A 25,792-nucleotide genomic window follows, 5' to 3' on the forward strand; every position below is an offset into this window, starting at 1 on the left:
AGTTGTAGAATTACACTGAGTTTTGTTGTTGTTGCGCATTTAACCTAGAGCATCGTATGTTAGAGCTCGCACCGACTATATTAATGAAGAATTTTGTTTTAAGCTTTGTACCTCATTTGACAATGTGATAGATAGCTAAATGGGGCATCACATCTGGTTTGCACCCCAAATAAAATAGAATCGCGTCCCAAAATAGGGCAGGACCCTGCAATACACACCATCATTGCCCATTAACGTCCAAATTGTTACTATCACTATTTAATGCTTAGAATTTGTACATGGCTTTTTCTTAGGATTCCTTATACCAAACCATTGTCACCAATTTAATATTATGATAAAATTACACTTATGTTTACTATTTAACAGAAGTAAAAATAAGATCTAAAGATGAAATACCAAGTTCAAATGTTGGTTATTGGCCTCGACATCAACTGTCCGAATGTCGCTTCTTTGCTACTTCAGTTTATCTTATCAACAAAGAAGTGTGGATAGAACTTATTTTAGGCATAAAGTTCCTCTTGAACTCGTTTTGTCCACGTCTACTGTTGTTTTCTTCTTTGATTTTTTTCTTTAGCTGGATTGTCTCATATAATTTGTTTTTTTTCCCTTCACAAACTAACAAAGAAAGTCACAATGAATAAAATACAAATGACCTACTCGTCAAGATATAATACAGTTCTACCGTGACTTATGCAAGATTTTCAACAAAGATGTTCATTATTTACATAAATACGATAAATAATCTAACAATTTTATATATAACTAATGAATTTTTCCGACAAAAGATGTACCTCCAACACTTACTATGTGTATCCGCCCCCAATTGTACTAGTAGAAAATGAATAAACTTATAACATCATTAGAAATTACCAATTTTCTCTTCTAGTTATAAAAACTAGAGTATGAAGTATAGCCATAATTTGCTCATTTTTGCGCATGTTAGTTAGCTAAAGAAAGAAACATGCAACTAGTTAAGGTAGGGGTATAAATCCCTTAGGTTTAAGGTTAACATAAAATGCGCAGTCCGATGTATAAAACATCTCGTGTTTATGAAAGGGTAGAGAAAGGATCGCACTTCAAGGGGGTGTAATGTAAACAATCTACCTTAATTAAAGTATTAATGATTGATACCTCGGTCCGAACGCTTTAAGTTCAAGTTTAACATACGGGGAAAGTAAAAGAAAAACAAAAAGAGAAGAGAGCACATATATCTATGTGGGGCCGTGATAAAAGGAAAACCCAATTAGTTTGAATTAATAGAAGCCACTTATTTTGGATGACAAAAATCACAAAAATCCACTACAACCTCTCACTTGAGGAAAAAAAAGCTCCTAACTTGACAAAATGCACAGATACAAAGAATCTACCAAGTAACAAAAATAACATCCAAACTTTTCTTTTCCTTCTTTCCTCTAGATTTAGTCCACATGGCCTAAAGACACCTTCCTCCATATCCAGCATTTCTGAATAATGCTTGCTTTATGTCTTCTGAATTCACAACTCCTCTCTGCTCCATTTCCTATCACCATATACAAACAATTTATGTTTAAAAAAGTCAAACTTGAATGAAATTAAATAAACATCCCATAGGTAACATGAAATAACAATAATATACCCAGTATATTCCCACAAGCGAAGTCTGAAAAGGGTAGTATATATACACCTTACCTTTAGCTTGTAACTTCAGACAATTTATATTATAAAAAGAAAAATAAAAGTTAAATTGGTGCATTGAATTTTATATACCTCAGAACAAGAAGCTTGCATTGTAAAATCACTAAAGGAGCTGATTACACACTGTTGAATATCTAGGCCTAAGGCCTCTAATGTGGTCACTGTTGATAATAAAAGACCAGGCTTCCCTGCACAACAAATCTCTACTTTTGTATCAACACCTCTTCTTTCCACATCAAACTGCAACAAAAAATGATATTGGATTAAGTACCACAACTCAAAATTAATAAAACATAGAAAGAACTAAGTAGAGCGGTTTTAGGCATTAATATTAATGTTGTTGTAACTTACCTTAGGTGAATTTCTGACCAGCATTTCATTGGGTTTTACATCTTTGAAAATGCTCAACAAGCTTAGCTGATTTGGTCCAAGTTCCATTTCTTCTTGCAAATTATTGATTCTCTCTAGTAGTTCCTTCATGTAGTCAATAGTATCTCCAAGAATTGAGGTTCTGTCCATCTGTAAGAGTGGAACAATAAATTGACTTCAGAAATTCACAATACAAGAAGAAAAACACTTCAGCAGAAATCTAAACAATTTCCAACTCATAAACTGCATGTTACAGGATTAACAATAAGAAAAATATTTAAGCTATATGTACTCATAAGGTAAAATTTTTTTACATAATCGGTGCAATCAATGCAGTTTATTCTGTTATAACAAATCAGCTATCATTTTTATCAGGTTACAACTACTTTAAACTACTTGATCGTCTAAATACTTTTTTTCACCGTCCAGCAGAGGCGAAGCTAGTTAGAATTTGAACCTTATGGGTTCGGGATTATAATTCTTTTAAGTTACTGGTTTCTAAATTATTAATTTATACATATTTATTGGATTTCTTAATACAAATTTTAGGGTTTGAACAAAAACTACGGTGTTCAACCGAACCCGCAACCAACACGCCAGACCGTCGGTACATAAAATTTAAACAGGTAATAAAAAGGGGAAAAAGTAATGGAAATTAAGAAGGCTATGAATTACCTTACTAATCTTGGGAACTACTGATCTAAGCATAGAGAGTCTGTCATTGAGTCTTTTCCTTCTCCTTCTCTCAGCCATCAAATTCTTAGAAGGCTGCCCATCTAATTTCTTTGATTTTGTTTTTTTCTCTGGACACAAACCAATGTTAAAACAGGGAGCTGCTGCTGCTTCAGATACTTGAATTTGCTCCAATTTACAAGGAACATTATTCCCCATTTCCAAATTCTGAAAACTACAGTTCCCAACTTCATCTTCCAAGATTGAGGAAAAATCTTCATGGGAATTAGGGAATGAGGATGTATTATCAGTGAGCTCAAGAGGAGACAATTCATCACCAAATGGGCTATAAAATGAAGAATTTATTAGAGTTTGGTCAAACGGCAAATCATATGAGTAGTCTTCAAAGGAATTAGAGGTAGTAGTAGTAGTAGTTATAGTAGTAGAAGCACAAGGAAGTGGAACTTCAACAGAGTTTAAAGATTCAAAGTTGTAGACATTGTTGTAAAAATCTGTCATTTCCATAGGAACTGGTGTTGTAGTAGTATCCCATGAGTCACTTCTTAGGGATAATAGTTCTTCTAAAAAGCCATTGTCACTGTAATACTCCATGTTGGATTTTTGTGCTTTTCTTGAAAAAAACTGAGGAATTTTGGAGGGTAGTAATGTAAGGAGGTAACCTTGATAAAATGAGTTGCAATAAAGTGGAGGATATATATAGGAGAAGAAGCATGGCTTTTCCCTCCCTGTTAATTAAAAGATTATATAGTATATAGTATACTATGTCTTATGGGGCATCAATTGTCACATAGAGTCTTAAGACTAAATTGGAATCTGTCTGAAGTAAGGGCAAATTCTTGAAAAGGGAACTATCATTTCTAGAATTATAGTTTGGAGAATATTACTTTCTTTTTAATTAGTTAATTAGTTAATGAAGACCAAATTAAAGTAAACATTTACTTGCACCCGATGTTTTCACAAATCATATCAACTTTTCATAGTAAAGTGACAGAGTGAAGTGAGAGTATATATTAATTAGTCATAATTAAGTAAGATAAATCTATATGCAAAAACATGTGTAAATCCGGATGCGGATAAATTTTTTACGGTATATATCATATTTATCACCACTAATTAAAACAGTGCTGGTTAAGCAAGTCTATGATAGAAATATTATTTGAGAGACTATGGTTGGCAAAAAGGAAAAAAATTATTCGACTGATACATAGAAAAATAAATGTTATTGAAAATGGAATTATTGGTCTTATATCTGGTTTGATTTTGCCTATATTTTTAACAAACTGACATTTATTTGATTTGGAATTAAAAACAATCTTAAATCGAACCATGCATAGTAGTCCACCCTATCCTAAAACTATGGTTCCATAGGTTTTGCTTGTTGAATGCATTATACATAGATTATCAGATTCCTTATCTAGAGGTTTGCTCATATAGTTGCATTTGCTTCTATTATATTTCTCTTTCATATAAAATGCACAAACCCCCTCTGGATTTCGCTCATTACTCTATTTCATCACGTGAAGAAGCAGGATTTTCACTAAGTAAATTCAAAAAACAAAAAGCAAACACGCAAAGGGATTCGAGATCCAATATATATGCATAAAAAAAAAATTAACCTTATATACATAATATAATTTTCGGCAAAAAAAAATCCATTTCCGCCATCTAGTTCCGTCCCTGCATGTGGGTGCCTCTATTTCCAAAGAAAATCCACAAAAGCCATCTGAATTTTACTCTTGTATTATATTTTCAAGATTTTTATTTGAGTTGGCTCTTTCAGGTTGACTATGTCATATCGATCATAAATTAAACCTAACGTACAATATTTTGAAACTGTAGAATTTCCTTTAAAGAAGTTTCAGTTTCCATTTTTAGCGTATGCTCTAATTAATTACTCCTTTTTTGGTTGCTGAATGCTTATGCTCTCTAATGTAGCTGGCTAGTTGATTTTATGTCATTTTCACCGAATTCGTATCACAGAGAGTTATAAATTTTACATTTGGAAGGGCCTGAGAAATTTGACCCACATTTGTGTCTGCACAGAAATAGTTGGAGTTAGCCTCATAGACATTGTCAGGTTCTTTATATGCATAAATGTCCATGGAATTAATTGCCACATAAACCGTACAAAATAATTAATTAGTAGTACTACTAATTAAAAACTTACGTACACATACACGTTAAAACTTAAAACACACCCACAGAAAGAAAAACTTTTGGGACCTCTCTCTAAACTTTCAACTAAGTTGGTAGGACTATTCTGCTCTTTCCCCAAACTGTTTCCTTTCTCTCAAAGATCCCTATCTTTAGTCAAAATAATCCCTTTTAATTAGTAGCTTATTTTATAAACTTTTTTTAAATAACCTTGTTCTTTGTCAGGGTTTTGATTACATCTATTCCAATTCCCTTTTTCCCTTTTTGACAAAAAAAGCTGGCGAAGTACTTATAAGGTGGTATAAAAAATTACCTATAGCTAGGAAACGTCAATAGTACGTACAAGCATGTAATTAAAGACAAGCATTATGCTAATTGAATCTTTGTTATAGTTAATCAATTAAATTTTGGCAGATGTTATATGTCTTATCGAGGTCAAGAATATAGCAATACTGAACAGTCTAATATTTTTAACACCAGTTTTTGGAGTAAGCGGTCTACAGATTTTGGCTTTTGTATTAGGGGACGTTTCTGTAGTCAAGGTCAGGATCTTGCTTTATTATATAGTTACTTAATCCAAATGCTAGTATTTGATTAATTAATACTGATTGAATTAAGAGTATCATTCCTTTATTTATCAACATTAGCTTTTTGTTGGATAAAATCAATCTAAAAAGTGTAAGAAAACCAAAATGCAGGTCGCGACAAGGCTATTTTCTAAAGGGCCATATATATTAATTGCATGGCCTTATAATGACAATGATCACGAACCCATGTTCCCACCTGTTACTGAACTGTGTTTTAGCAACTGAAACCTTTTCGAAACTCAGTTGCCCGACCATTCACATTCGAGCCACGTAGAGTCTATTAAGAAGGATTGCTTTTTACGAAGATTGCAATTTTAATGAATTTTTATATATAAATTTTTATTTTATGTCAAAAGTTATGAGTTCATGAGTTGAATTCGTTGGTGATACACTAGATCTGCTCCTGTCTGTTGGTAGCAACTGAAACCAGCGACGGATGAAGCCTTTCGACTACGAGTTCAACTGCATCCATAATTTTCGACAAGGAGAGTAAATTTATATATATAACCCTACTAAAATCTCAATAAGTATTAGATTTCAACCCACAATACAATAAGTTTAATGGTAAAATTTTTAAAAGTTGAACCCATTAAATTTAAATTATGGAGCCGTCTCTGACTGAAACCTAAATGAAACACTAATTAGGACCGTAAATCATCCCCGAATCACGATCATCTTTTTTCTTTTTCGTTTTGTTTTAAAAAATTTAAAGTTGTTATAGAAGTAAAATTTTACAATTTATATGCTAATATATTATTTTTATTGTATCTTATATTAAACTCGTCTTTAATCTTGTTTCTGTTGAACAAGCTGACGGTGATAAATAAGAGACGTCTCTATGAGGTTTTATGAATATTTTACCATGTATAGCTTATCCCAATCCAGGTTGTGAAAATCACACAGAAGGGATTTGGTCAATTTTTAATGGAACAAAAAAACCCTAGGGAGAATCATAACCACATGCTAGAAGTTCGTATATATACTGAGAGGATAAAGTAGAAGGATAAAATTTTGGACACATGCACCTAGAATATACTATATAGGAATGGCGTGTACCATTTTAGGTCAATGCTCTATACTATAAATAGTGAAGAAATTAATCATTTTAGTACAACAACCATTGCCAGCTTATAGTCTCTAGATGTAGAGCCTCAAGTTTACAAACACAAAAACGTACGTGAAGAAGTTGTTTACCCTTAAAACGAGTAACGAATTGAATTTGTACGCGATTTAAAGAATACGTAATTTAATATAACACGGATGATCTAAGAACAACAAATAATCAAATTAAAAAGAAACAAAATGATCAAATAACATGATGGAATAATTAAGCATGGTTTTAAGTTGAATGTTGAAACTGGTTCTGATAGAGTCCTCGAGACGGGCTTGGTTGCAATTAAAGAAATGAGTAGCCGAAGAACACTTTGAACAAGGGCTAGAAGACAAAAATAGACTTTATTGCTTTGATATGCATGACAATAGTGGTTGAAAAATGAAAAGGTTATCCCCTTTATATATATAATAGGAAAATTTCAATCCTAGTACAGATCTAAATAAGATAAAAATTCTTCTCTTTTAGTAAATTATGATCCGCAGTTGATATCAACCGAGATTCCTGTCGTAATACCCGATTAATGGCGGATATTTCGGCCCCTCATTCATCCTCTCTAACCGCCTTTCCTTTAGCCTCGATTCTTTATTTTGCCCGAGCTCGATTCCTCTCATGTTCGGTCATGTTAGAATCTTGGTGCGTCATTCGTTCCCCCCGGGCTCTGATATGGGGAACCCTCGACTTTACTTGAGCCTATGTCAGACCACATTATTTTTCCATTTCTTTATTGAAAAATTAGGGGTAACTTTATCCCCGATTTTACCCGTATACAGACATATATACACATTTATAATAAATGCAAATGAATGTACGATTTTACTTTAGTTCATGAAAGGTAAAATATAATTAATATGCATATTTGCATCCGCAGTGGCTGATCCAGAATTTCAAGTCAATGGGTGCTCGAACAATTAGGAGCGGATGTTGCCTACCAGCTACGGGTTCAGCTGAATCCATAACTTTTGATACATAATATCAATATATATTAAATATTTATTAAAATCTCAACAAATATTAGATCAGAATTCATAATTTTAAGAGTATAACAAGTTCAATACTAAAAATCTTAAAAGTTGAGCCCATTAAATTCAAATCCTATCACCATTCTCTGTGTGAGTCTGTGAACCGCAACATGTGAAATGAGAGAAGAACCAAATTTCTAAAGAAAGGGTTGTCACTTTAGTTTTAAAGGCAAATTCATCAATATTTTTTTGTAATACTTTAGCTAAAAATATATTTTGTGAATAATTAAATTTCAGTTAATAAATAGATATAAACAAATAAACCAAAAGTTCCAAATGAAAAGATTATTACTTACTATTCTATTTGGAGTTGTTTTAGCACCCATCTTCAATCCTCTTAAGCCAATGCACTAGAAGTCTATCCAATGTGATGGGTGCTTAATGAACAACTTATATTATATATTATTAAATAATCAATATAACTATAAGGACTCATAAGCATCTAATGGGCGCTACAGCGCCCACTCTTCTATACGTGGATTGGCCGTTGTGCATCCGTGGGTGCATTTTTGTGATGCTCATGATAGAGAGTGAGCAAACCAAGAGCGGGTTGGTAAGCAGAATACATATTTCTGAACTGAAAAACCTCTAAAGAAGAAATGCATATTACAGTCACGATCCAAAATCTCTCTTTAGGAGTTGTGATGGCACTTAGTCTCTAGAATTAGGTAAGCCTAACACTTACTGAATTACTAACAGATTTTAACCAATAAACTATTAAACATGAACCGAAAATTTTTATACAAAGCCAACAATCCAAAGTAGGTACACAACATCCCAAAACCGGTAGAACAAGTCATAAGCCTTCCTAAGAATAACTAAGAATATCAAATACATCACTGTTTGAAATTGAAATAAATAGTTCAAAGTAAAACTTCATAAGGTGACTCCGAGGCCTGCGAACGCAATGGTAGGTATACCTTAAAGTCTCCTCCGCAACTCACAATCAGCTAACTAATGACCAACACATTTAGAAGTACCTGGATCTACATAAAAATGTGCAACAAGCGTAGCATGAGTACACCATAGCGGTATCCAGTAAGTATCAAGACTAACCTCGGTGGAGTAGTGACGAGGAACAGTCAAGACACCTACTAGACATGATAACCGATGCAGGTATGAATATAAAACTAATAAGGAACAATATCAATATAAAACTAAACATGGTAAGAGTAACAATACAATACTTGCAAATGGAAACTAGAAGCAGCAAGTAGCAACAAGGAACAAACAGGTAATAACTTCGTAAGGTAAGCAGAATACAATTAAAGTCGAGTGAAACCAAGTAAGGATTAAGGAAGAAGAAGTAACAATCCAATAATCGACCGCTCTCAAACAAAGTTTTTACAAGAGTTTCCCCGAGGTACCACACCTCATAATCATAAATCACATGTCCCAAATCACGAACCCTAATCACTTAACATCTTGTGCCCACATTACTAATCACAATCGCATGGACAACTCACGTGCTGCACGGATGACTTACGTGCCAATACCATTAATACCTTATATTTGCATGCACAACTCACGTGCTAGCAGTAACAATATCTCATATCCGCACGGACAACTCATGTGCCAATAATACAACTCACGCACAGAAGGCAGGTATACAAGAATACATGTAAATGATCAACAAACATCAAAGTTGATATTCTTGGACTATTATAAGTAACAACTTACGGTGTATGCTTGTGCAAGTATACTATCACAACTTGAGTCAACAAGTAAGGTCAGAGGCACCGAATGGTACATTGGAAATAACACAATGAAACCGTAATATGCATGACTCACACAAGGTAGGCACACCACTACATAAATATCATCAATAATAATGCCCCCCATCCATCACAAATCATCCCCTTAATAGCCCCCCTTGTCTCACCGCGTGCGCAACAATAAAGTAGATGTCCGCCTTGTTTCGCCACACGCACATAATACATTTTCCACCTTGTCTCGCCACATGCGCAATCTCAACATAAATATCCGGCCTTATCACGCCGCATGTGCAAAGTATAAATAGTAACAATAACACGAATAACTCACGTGCGAATACCCGACAATCCTCTCAACAATGCCACATGTGCCAAAAATATAACAATAAATATAACAACTTGCACCACATGTGCCCATATGTCACAATATTTCCTTAAAATAATTCCAATACCACAACCACACATAGTCTTAGACTCAACAACATTGAGTACAACAACAACAATAATAATAACACGGGAGTACGACAAGTAAATCAACACAAGAATTACAAAAAAATACAATAAAACAGAAGAATGGACTCACAATGAAAGACATAACAAGTAATAATGGCTTCAAATGAGAATGACTCAACAATGAGAGAGATAATATGCAATAACGATATCAAATAAGAATAACTCAACAATAAGAGAGATAACATGTAACAACGATTTCAAATAAGGATAAAATACAATGAAAGAGATAACATGTAACCATTACTTCAGATAAGGATAAATTAACAATGAAAGAGATAACATGTAACAATGACTTCAAATAAGAATAATTCAACTATGAAAGGGATAACATAACAATAAGAGATGCAACAACTTTAATCAAAGCTTATAAGAGTATATTTGGCCATAAGGGATAGAAGATGAACCAATCAACTTCAAATAAAGCATGTAATAGTAAATTTAGCAATGGAGGATATAACATGATAATGCAACTTTATTTTAATGTAAATAAGAAACCTAAGAGTCTAAATAGGTCAAATTTCTACATATAAGCCATGTACACACTCATCATCTCATGTACACGTCTTTCACGTAGTTTAAATAGTACAAACAGACAAATCCTAACGGGATAGTTCCCCCCCACAATGTTAGGCAAGATACTTACCTCAAAAGTCCTCAATCAATACTCTAAAATAGCTTTTGCTTTACAATTCACCTCCGCTCGGCTCAAATCTAACCAAAATCGATTTAATAACATAATACAAAAAAAATCAATTCCAATAAATAAAGCTTTGATCTTTACACATTTCCTCAAAAGTCAAACAAAATCAATCACGGACCCGCTCAGTCAAAATTTGGTCCAAGGGTAGATTCCGACTACCCATAACCCCACGAGTCCATATATGTATTTTGCTACAAAATTCGAGTCCAAATCGACTCTCAAAACTCAAATTCTCATTTTTCAAAACATAGACAAAGTTCCTCAAAATTTTACATTGATTCTCATAATTTTGATATTAAATCTCATATATAATCATGTAAAATGGTTGAAAATTAATCAAAATTACTTACCCAATAATTGTAGATGAAAATCCCTCATCAAAATCGCCTCCTACCGAGTCTAAGGTTCCAAAATATGAAAATGAGACCAAAATCCCGTCCCTCAACTTTTATGTCCGGTCACAGGTGTCGCAAATGCGACCTGGAGTTCACAAATGTGAACCCCACAAATGCGAGGAAATGATCACAAAAGCAAAGGCCCTCATACCCCTGCGTGTCCAAAACACATGAAACTCAAGAACTTCTAAAAATACAATCGTGTGTCCGATTCCTATCAAATCAACTCGGAATGACGCCAAACTTTGCGGACAAGTTCCAAATAACAAGACGGATGTATTACAAGTCCCGAAAAAGAATTCCAACCACGATAGCTATGAAGTCAACCTACGGTCAAACTTCTAAACCTCAAGTTGCCAATTTTCGGCAAAACGACATAAATCAACCTACGGGCCTCCGAATTCGATTTCGGGCATACACCTAAGTCTAAAATCACGATACGAACTTATCAGAGCCATAAATATACTGTTCCGGGGTCGTTTCCACAAAAGTCAAACCTAGGTCAACATATTCAACTTAAGCTTCTAAAGTGAGAATCAATCATCCGAATTCATCCCGTAATATCCGAAAATCAAATCCGACCATACACGCAAGTTATAATACACAATATGATGCCGTTGAAGACCTCGAACAACTGAACGGAACCTTATAACTCAAAACAACCGGTTGGGTCGTTACAATTAAACTTTGTGCAAATAATTCTACAATTTACATGGTATGTGTTCTTTTAGACTCATGTGGCATAACTAAGAGACAAAATCACAAGATTTGTCTAACCAAAACGAACAATCCGCGTCATGGGATTGGACTATGACATTTTCTCCTTTGTCTAATACATTTATTCTTCGAACAAATTAAACTGGAAACTAGTAACAACCCAAAATGACATGGGAGTGGGATAATTTAAACAAAAAAGGAACTTTACATCTTTTAATGGCAATCTTCATTTCTCTTTGGATTTTTCAATTTGTTTTGCTCGTTGCATCATTAAGCTAATGAAAGAAATATTTGGGTTGATTCATAATTAAACACATCCTAATATTTGAAGGTAATACAAAGAATGGAGTTACGAATACCGCATGGTATTGGGGTGTCCAATTCTAAGACAGAATTTTAGGAGGTTAGGCTTCATGTCCCCTTCTCCATGTATTTATATTTTGGATTCTAATTTTTTTTTTTTTAAAAAGAAAAAAAAAAGAATACCGCATGGAATTTGAATAGTTAACCTTATGCCAAATCGCATGGAAGAAAAAAAGTACGTGTTCATATAAGTAATAGGAACATGCATGCAGACACAAATGGACGAATTTTCCCAGAGTTCGAAAGGGATATGAAATAAGCATACTACAAAATTAGTACAAATGATTGATTAGAAGGTCGAAAAATCCAGAATCAATTATCACTATCCTCCCACATGAGTTTTACCCTGGAAATGTACGCATGAAAAGTGACATTTATGCATGTATATTATGGATCAGTACACTTAAGAAAATGAAAAAATTAGAAAAAAAAGAAGAAGTAAACTATGGAACAGTTTATGATTAGAAGCACAAATCCGACAAAATAATTTATAGCCATCATTAATCACTTTTAAAACTAATGCACGAGAAAGCTAACATGTTGTTAGTTCGATCTAGAGATGAACAATATTTAGTAAAATGCACAGTTTTCATTAAAATTCTGAATGTCACGTTTTAAGTGGCAATATATATTCGATAGAAGAGCATAACGATTATTAGAAGAAATATTTCTATATTTTTTTATTCATCAAAACATATACAATACACATACACGGTGATATAAGTAATATTAATTAACTACACTTGTCTTCAACGAGAGGATGAAGCTACCCATACAACATAATTCAGTAGATAATTGTACTTACACGATGTCACAAAACTGAGTGAATTATGTAGTAATTCACAAAAGTTTTCCCAACAACGGAATGATCATCAATCTTAAAAAAGATTACTTCATCCCTCTTTTAATCAGGAATAAGAATTTTCCAGCTTAAATAAATGGGAGAAAATATAAACATGGAAACAAAATTAGATCAACCCAAACGTGTTCAATAAATGTAATGGAATCTTTCGAAAACCACAAACATTGCAGACGAATGTGCATATATTTCCGGCTTAGGCACCCAAACGTGGGATAGCTTCTTTGGATAAATCCAAAATCCTAGTTTCCGGAAAGAAAAATAAATTTAATTTATATACAACGATTACATTTTTTTTTTACAATAACTCAAAAGATAGGAACAAGTGCTGCTAAAAAAATAAATGTAAGTTTGAATATAAAGTAAGTTATCTGCAATAATAGGTAAAGATGACTTGATAATGTATTTTTTTACGCTATTCGTGTATATAAATTAATCTCGGGAGAAGGTCCAAATATATCCTGTACTTTCGAAAATGGTCTAAGAATACCCCTCGTTATACTATTGGGTTATCTATAACCCTGCAGTCATACTTTGGGTTCAAATATGCCCCTTATTTAAACGGAGGAACACGTGTCATCGTCTTATTGGCCAATTCTAAATATTTCATAATTAATTAAAAATACCCATTATCCATACCCGAAAAATAATTTTATAAAGCAATTTTGTTTTTGTAACAACTGGAAAAAACTAATTTTTTTTTTTACTAAAAACTGGAATTTTATAAAAATATTGCTTTAGAAAATTACTTTTTAGTTTTTACAAAAAACATTGCTTTAGAAATTATTTTTCAGTTTTTTTAAAGCAATGTTTTTCTAAAAACTGAAAAAAAATATTTTCAATTTTTTCAGTTTTTAGTAAAAAAACAATCAGTTTTTTTCCGTTTTTAATTGCTTTAGAAAATTATTTTTTAGTTTTTACAAAAATATTGTTTTAGAAAGTTTTTTTCAATTTTTTAAAGCATATATTTTTGTAAAAAATAAAAAAAAAATATTTTCGTTTTTTTTCAGTTTTTAATAAAAAAGAAAATCAGTTTTTCCAGTTTTTACAAAAAATAAATTGCTTTATAAAATTGTTTTTCGGGTATGAATAATGGGTATTTTTAATTAATTAGGAGATATTTAGAATTGGCCAATAAGACGATGACACGTGTATCTCCGTTTAAATGATGGATATATTTGAACCCAAAGTATGACTACAGGGATATAGATATCTCAATAGTATAACGAGGGGTATTTTTAGATCATTTTCAAAAATATATGGGTATATTTGGACCTTCTCAGATTAATCTCAATAAGAATATAAATCACTCAACTTGGCTACCAAGGGACGTGAATGGAACCGTACACCATTAATCAAATATTTCGGGTTTGAAACCTGATAGACATTTATTTTAGTTGAGAGTGTTTCCCCTTAAATTGCCCTACGCAAAGCTGATTATGAAATTAGTTAGACTGGTGATTTTTGAACACTAATGATTAAACAATAAATAAACAACTAAATAATCCAGCCAATCCTTCAATTTGCTTTAATTTTCTTAGCCGACGCCTTCCAATTTTTAATCCTACATTCCTACCTAACCTTGCCTCTAACTATTCTATACCTTTAACAATTAGCTGTACCAATAGATTTTCAGTACATTTATCTTAGGCAAATTTTCATTGTCTGCTAGTGGTTGCCATATTTCTTCTTCTTTGTTTTGCCATTGTTGCCTTGCCAAAAGTATTCTCCCATGCCTGTATCCATTTCCTTATTTTCTTTACTTTTTTACCTTATTTGGCCACGAAAGTATTTACATGTATATTGAGCCTGTAACAACTTTTAAACCTTCTTTAAAGAAGAAAGTGTGAACTATAGTCTATGTTTATATTGTTGATGTTTTGTTTTTATTGTGTTTCCTCTTGCTTTGTCAACCATTTGATGCGTTCATTTTTCAAACTTTGAAATTCAGAATGCATGAACATTTTTAGTTGTATTACTCACAAGAACAACTGGAAAGAATTTACATGTACTATCACGCAATATAATAAGTGAAGATAGATATGTATTTATTTTCGACGCGTCTGTATCAATCGTGATAGCAAACAGGTCTGGAACTTTTAACAAGCAAAAGATATAGGAAAAATAACACTATATAACTCCTTTTAAATTAATAGCATATATATATATATATACTTTGCCCAAAGATATACTAACTAAAACTAGTGTATTGTACCTTCTGTTGTTTATTGTTACTCTTGGTTGTTAAGAGTCTTACATTAATTTGAGTTAGCTCCAAGATTAGTTTTCTTATCATTATATTAGAGGGATCAGTTCCATCTTTATTCTTGACTTAATTCCCACATTTATAAATTAGTTGATATATAGAATGAGCAACTTCGCCTCATACGCTAGCCTTTAGAGTTAATTAGACTTAATGTTCACTTTCTTATCAGTACTAGTGTTTGAGGTATGGCAACTACTTACCCTATATATCATTGCCTAGTTTATGTGATTTTTCATATTGTTGAATACACGATAATTACTTAATCATATTATATCTCAATATCCTTTTACATGTGACATAATTACTTTTTATTGGCCAATTAAACAAATTTATTTGAGCTTAAGCTAATGGAGAAAATACATTTTTAAATACAGTACTTAATTATTATATGTCTCAACACGTATTAATATTATTATGTAAAAGGTGAGAGTCTAATGCATACATGATTTACAACCCTCAAGAAATGCGAACAAACAATTCCTAAATTACATAATCAAATCATAAATACTACTTAACAATTAAGCTCCTAGAGATGATAGCAAAACCAAGGACTTTCACTAAAAAATTAATGAAAAACACAACTGGTATTTTACTCTTGTCCAAACCAGGAACTCAGGAAAAATACAACTTTGGCAGCCCACAAGATTACCAGATCAAAACCACTAGCTAGCCAAATAAGTGTATATATTTCTCTTTCTCTCCCTACGATCTAGGCTTTTAATTTGGCAGCTAGTATTTTGTTTTTTAGTTCCCTTTCTAAGGCTGAGGCTTAACTGCTACAGTAATATATAATTTATACAAGTGAAAGGTACAATTCTAATATACCAAAACATCAAAAGAAGGAGAACCCCTTCTGTTGAAAATGTACTGACTGTCACGTTGCCCTTTTATGACAAACACTTACCTAACTATATACTATTAATTGACTGGACTACTTGTTTACATGTCAAGCATTAAAAGTTGAATTTGTAACATGATTTACGGATATATGAATTAATTTGATTAAGAAATATAAAATAAATAAGAATAAAAATAAAATTATAAATTAAACTTAAAAAAAATACGAGTCTCGCTATAAATTTAGCTTTTCCGTTAGCAAAAACAAGAACGATATTAGGAAAAAAATTTAAAAGCAGTGTTATAGATTGAGAACAAATTTTAACTTTTGTGTGCAGATCCTATTAATTCTCGCTCTATTTAGGGAGACAAGATCCCCAAATCAGGCTTCTCTTGAATGACAATGAAACAGTCATTGATGACTGCATAACGGTTGCCTATAAATGCGGAATGCTATCTGATATCACCCCTTCAAATCTTTGTTATCGGTTCCCCTGTCTTCGAAATTCACCTAACAAAAGTCACATGCTTGTGTCCGGTACCAACTACTTACTGACTCATATCTTTCCTATCTTCAGTTCCCTGTCACGTCCTCATTTGTCAAACGGTCACAAACCAATTTATGCATACACTACTTCCATGTCATAGGAACCAATAACTCAAATAAAAAAAAATACCAATAAGGGTTGTAGCGATCAGATTTCTCGAGGTATTGGACGCACAAAACCAAAAACAATAACTTAAAAGTAAAAAACAATATAAGAGAGGGAGAGAGAGGGAGAGAAAGAGAGAGTACACATGCTTGGTAGAAAGACTAGTACAGTTCAGTTCAGTTCAATGATACAATGAAAAGGTTCTTTTCGTTTATTTTTTCACTTCACTTTTCTTCTGAAATCTTCGGTATTGGCCTTTAGTGTATGTCTTTTTTGCACTGATTTCAGAAATTTTGAGTTTTGAGCCTGAGAAAAATTCATTTGTCCAAGTGTCTCCTCACTGGTCTTTTCTGATAGAAAATTGAGACGAAAGTGCAAAACAAAAATAATAATTTATGCTTGTGTTAAACAGAAGCACCATAAAAAGACGAGTTGTATGAGACCTTTTATGACTATAATATTGGCTGCAAAGTCTAAAATATGAACAGTAATATTCTGTGAATATTGATGCCCACTGCCCACTTCTTACTTCTCAAAGATTGACATTTAGCATGTTCTAACTTGTGCATTTTGCTAAACATTTGGATTCTTTCATTTCACTTAGAACCGGAAGAATAGGGATAATTATTTTTTTAATTTAGTTAGTATTATTGCTACAATTTTTTCAACAATCTTTCATTTAGTATAATCTTTTTACACCATTAGATCGCCCAAATCATATTTACAAGTAAGTCTCTTTATAATGAAAATTTTAAGCTTAATTAAAATCAAACAAGTTATCTGCTATAACAGATAAAGATAACAGCATGATGTTGCAAAACAAATATTACATTAATTAATGATATATATAACTTAAACTTCCACCCGGTCAAACTTTTTAATTTTCTTTTATCCAGGGCTGACATCTTTCATGCAATGAAAAATCTTGTCTTTAATTTAATTTTGGGTTTTTAATGTACAAACTATCAAAGAATAGATTGACTTTTATGCACTGATTATGTTTTTAGGCTTGTAGAATTTATGAACCTGAAAATAAGGTAAGAAATACTTATATTAGATAAATTAAATTGCAATGATAGCACAAAAGTTTAAACACACAGTCGAAATTAATTTTAATTCAAGTGTGATTTCTTTCTCGGCTTTGTCATTTCACTGGCATGCGAAACCATGTGATTAAATTCTTATTATGTTCATGGATAGTACTGGTATTCATCATTCTAATTTAGGAATACAATGGTAACTGTACTTAAGATGCGTTTTCATATCAATTCTGTCATCATTTGATTAATCAATGAAAACCTAAACATGAAAGAAGAAACAGATCGAATCAGCTCAAGTACTCTAAATTTGAGCCAATGGTTTTCTTGCCAATAATGTGGGATGATAAACTAAGTAGTCCACGGTTTTGAGAATTTGTATTTTAGCTTTGGAATTAATTACTGTACTCAGCCATGGGACTAATGAAGAAAACGACAACAAACCTATTTGATTTATATTGAAAAATCTGTCACTTGAAAATTAAAAGGTGCAATGAACTCAAACGAACATGGATTAATCATATTCACTTGGCAGTGTCGATATTTTATATATTATTAGTATAGTTTAATTCGTGATAATCAGTTAGCTATCATAGTTTTTAGTAGCCGATTAATATTTATCGTAAAAATTTATTTATATTTGTCTTATATATGATCCAATCGTGTTAACTGTGGCAGAGCCATTCTTATTCAAAGGGTTGTCAATTGACGTCCTGTGCCAAAAAATTATATTAAGTATGTTAAAAAAAATATTTTTTATGTATATATTATATGTTGAGTCCTTTTGATTTTTTTGTATATATTTATCTCTTTATATTTTGACTTAATTTATGAAAGAATTCTAGATTCGCACACATAAGGTAATTTTTATCTATGTTTTGTCTAGAATCAGCATTGCATAATCCCTGTTGTTGCCTTGTTTTGGAGTATTTAAACAATACAAAAATTCAAATTGCTCCGCTAAAACATAGAATTAGTATTCCAACTTTGGATTTGTTCGATTTGATGTTTGATTTGCATCAGATATTAGTCAAGATTCCTTGTTTTAAATTTGATTCTAGTCCAACTTGAACTTGTAATGGCCAGTTTATCTTTGACTAATCAGCTAATTAGCGTGTACAATTTGACGATGACCTTTTTATGAACTATTTATACTTATTTTAGCATTACAAATAATAGTGACTGTCAAAAGATTAAGATTTATCCCTCTTAAACTTACAATTCATTTACCATGAAAAAGAAACTTGTGGAATAATGTGAAACGATAATATTTTGAGGTTTATTTCATGCAAATGCTTCTGATCAATTAATAATATAACGATGTTGTTGTGGCGGTGTATTTTACAGTAGCTCTAATTTAAAGACTAACATCCAAGAATATTTACGAAATAAAAACTTTCATTAACAGGAAAACAACGTTATTTTCAAAAAAACAAAAAAAGATATTAACAACACAGACTCTACAGTAGTTGCAGATCATTGTTGCTGTTGACCGTGACATGAAAATCTTTCTGTTTTCATGGTCGTTTGGTGGCTATACCAATATTATGTTTTTAATTTGGTCTTATCATTTTATTTGACTGTCGAAATTATTACTACAAATTTTCTGGATAAATAATACCTCGAGGGAAATGTTGAATTATGCGCAATTAATTCGTATGCGCACATACTAGGGTTTTCACTATTTTTTAATTATGCCATAATATTAATGCATGTGATCATGGGCGTTGAATAGTAGAGTACAACACTCAAAGTACTTAATTTTTTAATGAAAATTAGGCATAAATACTTCGTTTTTAAAATAAATTTACTACATAAACAGTCATATACATCGATATAGTTAGCCAAATAGTATCTCATCAACTTAAAATGAGACGGAGAGAGTAAATAATTTAAATCTACACAAATTATAGAATGTGGAACTATCTTAAGATTAGGCCAGTGGTCTCGTAAGAGACAATTGCAATTTGCACAAATAATTTGAAAACAATCCACTGCTCAACCACCAAAAAATCTTTTCAGAAGTAAAACATGCAAAACTTTTAATTATTAAGTCGTTGGCTGTTCCATAGTCTTACTACAATAAAATCTAACGTTAATCCCCTCATAGAATTAATTAATGAATAGCATCAACGACATTTCACTGAGAAATCAGTATTAATAGGGTACGAAGTAATCTTCAAAATTAAATTAAATAGGGTTCTCACAAAACTTCAGTAGCAGACAAAAGAACTTCATATGGTTAAACAATTCTAAGATATTAAATTTCTGAAAATAATGAAGGAGGTGCAAATGATGGTAGTTGATAATTCCTCCTAAATTTGAGACAACAAGGCTTTCTATATAGATAAAAATCATTCAATTTGAACCAACAAGAGGTCTTAAGACTTAAATTAAAGAGCCTTAACCTAATTGAATCAACACACACACACACACACACACACACACACACACACATATATATATATATATATATATATATATATATATATATATATATATATATATATATATATTGGAAACTAGTAACATTTTCCTGCCATAATATTTAGAAAATTTGACTGCAAGTTTGTTCTTCAGAAACGAAAATCTTTTATGAACAAAATGGCAATAACATGCCCAATATATTTTCATATGTGGGGTTTGGGGAGGGTAGTTTGTACGTAGACCTTAGAGACTATATTTTCAGCGACCCTCGGCTCAGGCAACCACAATTTGAACAATAAAGCAGATTGAAATATAGCAATAGTAAAGAGTCATAGGAGAAAAAATAGTAACACAATATGTAAGTTATTTTTCCTATGTGTATGTGACCAAATAGGTTTAAGGCCCATAATTAATATTTAATTAATAATCAAATCTCATCCGTCCGATCGGTTACTTGATGGACGCACCGCATTAAGTGAGAACCTCTATAAATTGCTCATCTCCCCACCCATTAGGGTTACTATATTTTTTTATTCTCTCTTCCATCACTAAAGACGACGGTAACGAAAGTTAGGGCAAGGGGCGAGAAACCAATTTGAATTAACGCTTTCGTTTCATGATGATGGCTTACGATTCAGGTATATTTTATGTACGATTTTGTGTAAAATTATCATGTTCAAGATCCTGATATGCAATTAAATTTTATGCTCACACGTGGTATCACGGGCCTGGATTACTTGAACTGATAATCTTCTATGGAAGAAATATCGAATAATTTTCAAAATCACAATTACAATTTGTAATACATTACTGATATAATAAGGCAGTAATGATTCTTTGTTCAAAGGATTTGAAGTTTTGTTCTTTCCTCTAATTGCCTTATGATTGAACCTAAAATATATATATTATGATACTGAAGATAAGAACCGCAGCCTTTGAAGGTTTTGTGCTTACCGTGGAATTATAAATGTATGTTTACATGTAGCGGCAATGTTTTTTCCCCAACAGCAATCTTTTCCCCCCAACACATTGGCCTGTTAAAGTGAATTTTCAACAAATTTGGCTTGCGATTTCACTTTATGGACACGTGCAATCTTAATATATTTTGAACCACTTCAGTGATAATATTTTATTCCTAAAAGGTTCTGGAATGCATACAGTTCACAGTAATTGCACGTAAATCTTTCATTGTATTGATTGTGATTCTGGTATTGTATAATAATTGATGTATGTGCCTTAAAATTATATAGTTTGTTAGTCCTAAAGTGATCAAACTAAAATATTTAATATTTATACATATATCAAATTTTATTTATTTTATGCATGTATTAATATTCATATAGTTTGTTAATCATCAAAGTGATCAAACTAGAATGTCTAACACTACAGCTAAGCAAGCCAATTAATAAATTAAGTATACATCGATAAAATTTAAAACAAAGAAAATATAAACCCAAGCTCTACCAATGTGTGTGCCAAGACCTGGTGTCACAAGTGAATGAGCATCTAGTAGATTATACAATACTCCAAATACTGTCTGAAATGAAATAGACAGAATGTATATATAAGAAGAGACACTGGTAGCTGCAGAACGGCTCAGAAAGGCAGCTCACCGCTATTCCTCGGGATGACGTGGGTATGCGATGATAGGTCCTCCACTAGAACCTGCCTCAGGTCCTGCACAAAAAGTGCAGCAAGTATAGTATGAGTACGTAAACAACGTGTACCCAGTAAGTATCAAGCCTACTCTCGAAGTGGTAGAGACGAGATAGCCGACTTTGATACTCACTATGGGTCATTAATAATAACTTAAATAAAACTAGGATATTTAAATCAGCATAGTTTACAGAATTTACAATAATTTATTTAATCAGCAGAAATAATCAAATTCCTTCAAATGTAACAATTCTCAATATATCGATTAATTTTCTTCAATTCAAATAACTTCCAATTTATTAATTAAACCTCATTTACAAGAGTAACAATTAATTCCTTAACAAGCAAGAATAATAATTCATTAAATTCCAAGAATTTTCCAAATATACTTATTAACTTCACAAGTTGAAATAAATTATTAAAGTATCGTGTAATTATTATTATTAAGCACGATTTCTACCGAGAACGTACGTCCCGATCTAGAGTGTCGTGTACACTGCCGAGGGACGTGTGGCGCGATCCATAGATGCATCTATCCTGCCGAGGCGTTCGGCCCGCTCCACAAGAAAGGAGGACATTTTCTTATGTGCCTCCGGAAGGATAGTATGTTTATTATAAGATAAATTTGAGAGGAGAACAATTTCTTTTGACAATTAATTGATTTAAATAGAAATCAAGCCTACGAGATTTCCATCCTTTAATATCTTTATCAAACAATTCACAATATATTCATAAATATCAATTAATATTAATTAATCAAAGAATACAATTTACACAAGCAATACATGTTTTGAGTCCTAAACTACCCGGACTTTAGTATTAATAGTAGCTACGCACGGACTCTCGTCACCTCGTGCGTACGTAGCCCCCACAATTAGCAATAATTATTAAATCTTAATCACCTATGAGGTAATTTTCCCCTCACAAGATTAGACAAGAGACTTATCTCGTCTTGCTCCAATTTAATCCACGATAAGGACTTTTCCACGATTATCCAACTCCGTCTGGCTCGAATCTAGCCAAAATAATTCGATACAATCACTAAATATTATAGGAATCAATTCTATAAGAAAATACTACATTTTAAAGAAAAGATCCGAAATTAATTAAAAATTTGTCCACGGGGCCCATATTTCGGAATTCGGTGAAAGTTATGAAATCCGACAACCCATTCAATTACGAGTCCAATCATACCAGTTTCACTCAAATCATACTCCGAATCGATACCGAAATCTCAAAATTTTGTTTCTATGAGATTTGTAAACTTTTCCAAATTTCAATCTCAAAACACTAATTAAATTGTGAAAACAATAATATATTCGTGTATATTGATCAAATCCGAGTTAGAATCACTTACCCCAAATGTCTTTCCTTGAAAATCTGTCAAAAATCGCCTCTGTTCAAGCTCAAGTTTGTCAAAAATGGCAAATGGGTTGAATGCCTCTGTTTTTATAACTTACAGATCTGCCCAGTTCGATCTTGGGAGCTCGATATGTCCAGTTCGATCTCGGGAGCTCGATCCCGGGAGCTCGTTCTCGGGAGCTCGTTCTTGGGAGCTCGATCTCGGGAGCTCGATCTTGGGAGCTCGATCTCGGGATCTCGATCTCGGGAGCTCGTTCTCGGGAGCTCGTTCTCGGGAGAGCTCGATCTCGGGAGCTCGTTCTTGGGAGAGCTCGATCTCGGGAGCTCGTTCTCGAGAGTTCGATCTCGGGAGCTCGTTCTCGGGAGTTCGATCTCGGGAGCTCAATTTTGTCAGGGGTTCGATTTTTGACAGGCAGCCCGATTTTGACAGCATTTCCAGCAGAAAAATTGCAGCAGCTTTTGCAGCAGCTAAGTCCTACTTTTGATCCGTTAACCATCTGAAACTCACCCGAAGCCCTCGGGACCTCAACCCAAAACACCAACAAGTCCTAAAACATCATACAAACTTATTAGAAACCTCAAATCACATCAAACAACGCTAAAATCACGAATCATGCTCCAATTCATGCTTAATGAAACTTAGAATTTTCAACTTCTACATTCGATGTTGGAACCTATCAAATCAACTCCGATTGACCTCAAATTTTACACACAAGTCATAAATTACATAATGGAGCTATGAAAATTTTCAGAACTGGATTCCGACTCCGGTATCAAAAAGTCAACTCCCCGGTCAAACTTTCAAACTTTAAATTCCTATTTTAGCCATTTCAAGCCTAATTTCACTACGGACTTCCAAATAAAATTCCGATCACGCTCCTAAGTCCAAAATCACCATACGGAGCTGTTAAAATCATCAAAATTCTATTCCGGGGTCGTTTTCTCAAAATGTTGACCGAAGTCAAACTTAGTACTTTAAGGCCAACTTAAGGAACCAAGTGTTCCGGTTTCACCTTAAACACTTCCAAATCCCGAACCAACCATCCCCGCAAGTCATAAATCATTACAAGCACCTACGAAAAGTTTTATTTTAGGAAATGGGGTTCTAAAAGTTAAAATAACCGGTTGGGTCATTACACTCTCCACCTCTTAAACAAACGTTCGTCCTCGAAAGAGTTTAGAATTATACCTGAAGTGCTGAATAAGTCTGGATATCTGCTCTGCATGTTTTCCTCGGTCTCCCAAGTCGCTTCCTCGACTGGTTGGCCCCTCCACTGGACTTTTACTGCAGAAATCCTCTTGGATCTCAACTGGCGAACCTGTTTATCAACAATGGCAATTGGCTCCTCTTCATAACCCAAGCTATTATCTAGCTGAACTGTGCTGAAGTCTAACACATGTGATAGGTCGGTATGATACTTCCGGAGCATAGATACGTGAAAAAATGGATGAACTCCCGATAGGCTGGGAGGCAAGGCAAGCTCATAAGCAACCTCCCAACTCGTTTCAACACCTCAAATGGGCCTATAAACCTTAGGCTCAACTTGCCCTTCTTCCCGAATCTCATAATTCCCTTCATCGGCGTAACCTTCAAGAGAACTTTTTCACCAACCATAAATGATATATCACGCGCTTTCCGATTCGCGTAACTCTTTTATCTGGACTGTGCTGTACGAAGTCGCTCCTGAATCAACTTTACCTTTTCCAAGGCATCCCTTACCAAATCAGTACCATATAACTTAGCCTCACCTGGCTCAAACCATCCGATAGGTGAACGATATCGCCGACCATATAAAGCCTCAAATGGAGCCATCTCGATGCTGGATTGGTAACTGTTATTATACGAAAACTCGGCCAAAGGCAGGAAACGATCCCACTGACCTCTAAAGTCGATCACACATGCCTTGAGCATATCCTCCAAAATCTGAATTGTCCTCTCTGACTGTCCATCGGTGTGCGGATGAAAGGCTGTGCTGAGCTCTACACGGGTCCCCAACTCACTCTGTACTGCTCTCCAGAAATGTGAAGTAAACTGAGGGCCTTTATCTGATATGGTGGAAATTGGCACACCGTGCAACCGAACTATCTCCTGAATATAAATCTGGGCCAACCTCTCTGAAGTATACGTAGTCACAACAGGAATAAAATGTGCCGACTTGGTTAACCTGTCAACAATCACCCAAACTGCATCAAACTTCCTCAAGGTCCGCGGCAACCCAACTACAAAATCCATAGTAATTCGTTCCCATTTCCACTCTGGTATGGTCATCTGCTGGAGTAGGCCACCTGGCCTCTGATGCTCATATTTAACTTGCTGGCAATTTAGACACCGAGCTAGATACTCAACTATGTCCTTTTTCATTCGTCGCCACCAATAATGTTGCCTCAAGTCACGATACATCTTAGTAGCACCTGGATGAATAGAATATCGAGAACTGTGTGCCTCTTCCAGGAACTTTTTCCTCAGCCCATCCACATTAGGAACACATAGACGATCCTGGAGTCGCAGAACACCATCCGCTCTAATAGTAACTTCCTTGGTATCACCTCGTAGAACCGTTTCACGAAGAACCACCAGGTGTGGGTCATCATACTGGCGAGCCTTGATCTGCTCCAATAGTGAAGATTGGGCCACAACACATGCAAGAACTCGGCTGGCTCTGAAATGTCCAGCCTCACAAGTCT

General features: G+C 33.5%; 1 protein-coding gene across 1 annotated transcript; it reads right to left on the reverse strand.

The window, feature by feature from the left end:
• Positions 1–1,227: 1,227 nt before the first annotated feature.
• On the reverse strand, positions 1,228–3,429 carry LOC107810230 (transcription factor bHLH93-like). The gene is made up of 4 exons (XM_016634986.2): positions 2,719–3,429; positions 2,026–2,193; positions 1,747–1,914; positions 1,228–1,519 (listed from the first exon to the last, which is right to left on the reverse strand). The coding sequence occupies exons 1-4, from the start codon at positions 3,325–3,327 to the stop codon at positions 1,433–1,435; spliced, it is 1,032 nt and encodes a 343-aa protein (XP_016490472.1). The 5' UTR covers positions 3,328–3,429; the 3' UTR covers positions 1,228–1,432.
• Positions 3,430–25,792: the final 22,363 nt, after the last annotated feature.

Source organism: Nicotiana tabacum, chromosome 12 (genome assembly GCF_000715075.1).
Source record: "Nicotiana tabacum cultivar K326 chromosome 12, ASM71507v2, whole genome shotgun sequence".
NCBI lineage: Eukaryota > Viridiplantae > Streptophyta > Magnoliopsida > Solanales > Solanaceae > Nicotiana > Nicotiana tabacum.

What these genes read in the sequence shown, in the direction of transcription:
- LOC107810230 (XM_016634986.2), bottom strand. Translation starts at nt 3,327, where the DNA reads ATGGAGTATTACAGTGACAATGGCTTTTTAGAAGAACTATTATCCCTA. An exon ending in TAGTTCCCAAGATTAGTAAG is followed by an intron (nt 2,194 to 2,718) that starts GTAATTCATAGC and finishes CCACTCTTACAG; the next exon opens with ATGGACAGAACCTCAATTCT. An exon ending in TGCAAGCTTCTTGTTCTGAG is followed by an intron (nt 1,520 to 1,746) that starts GTATATAAAATT and finishes ATATGGTGATAG; the next exon opens with GAAATGGAGCAGAGAGGAGT.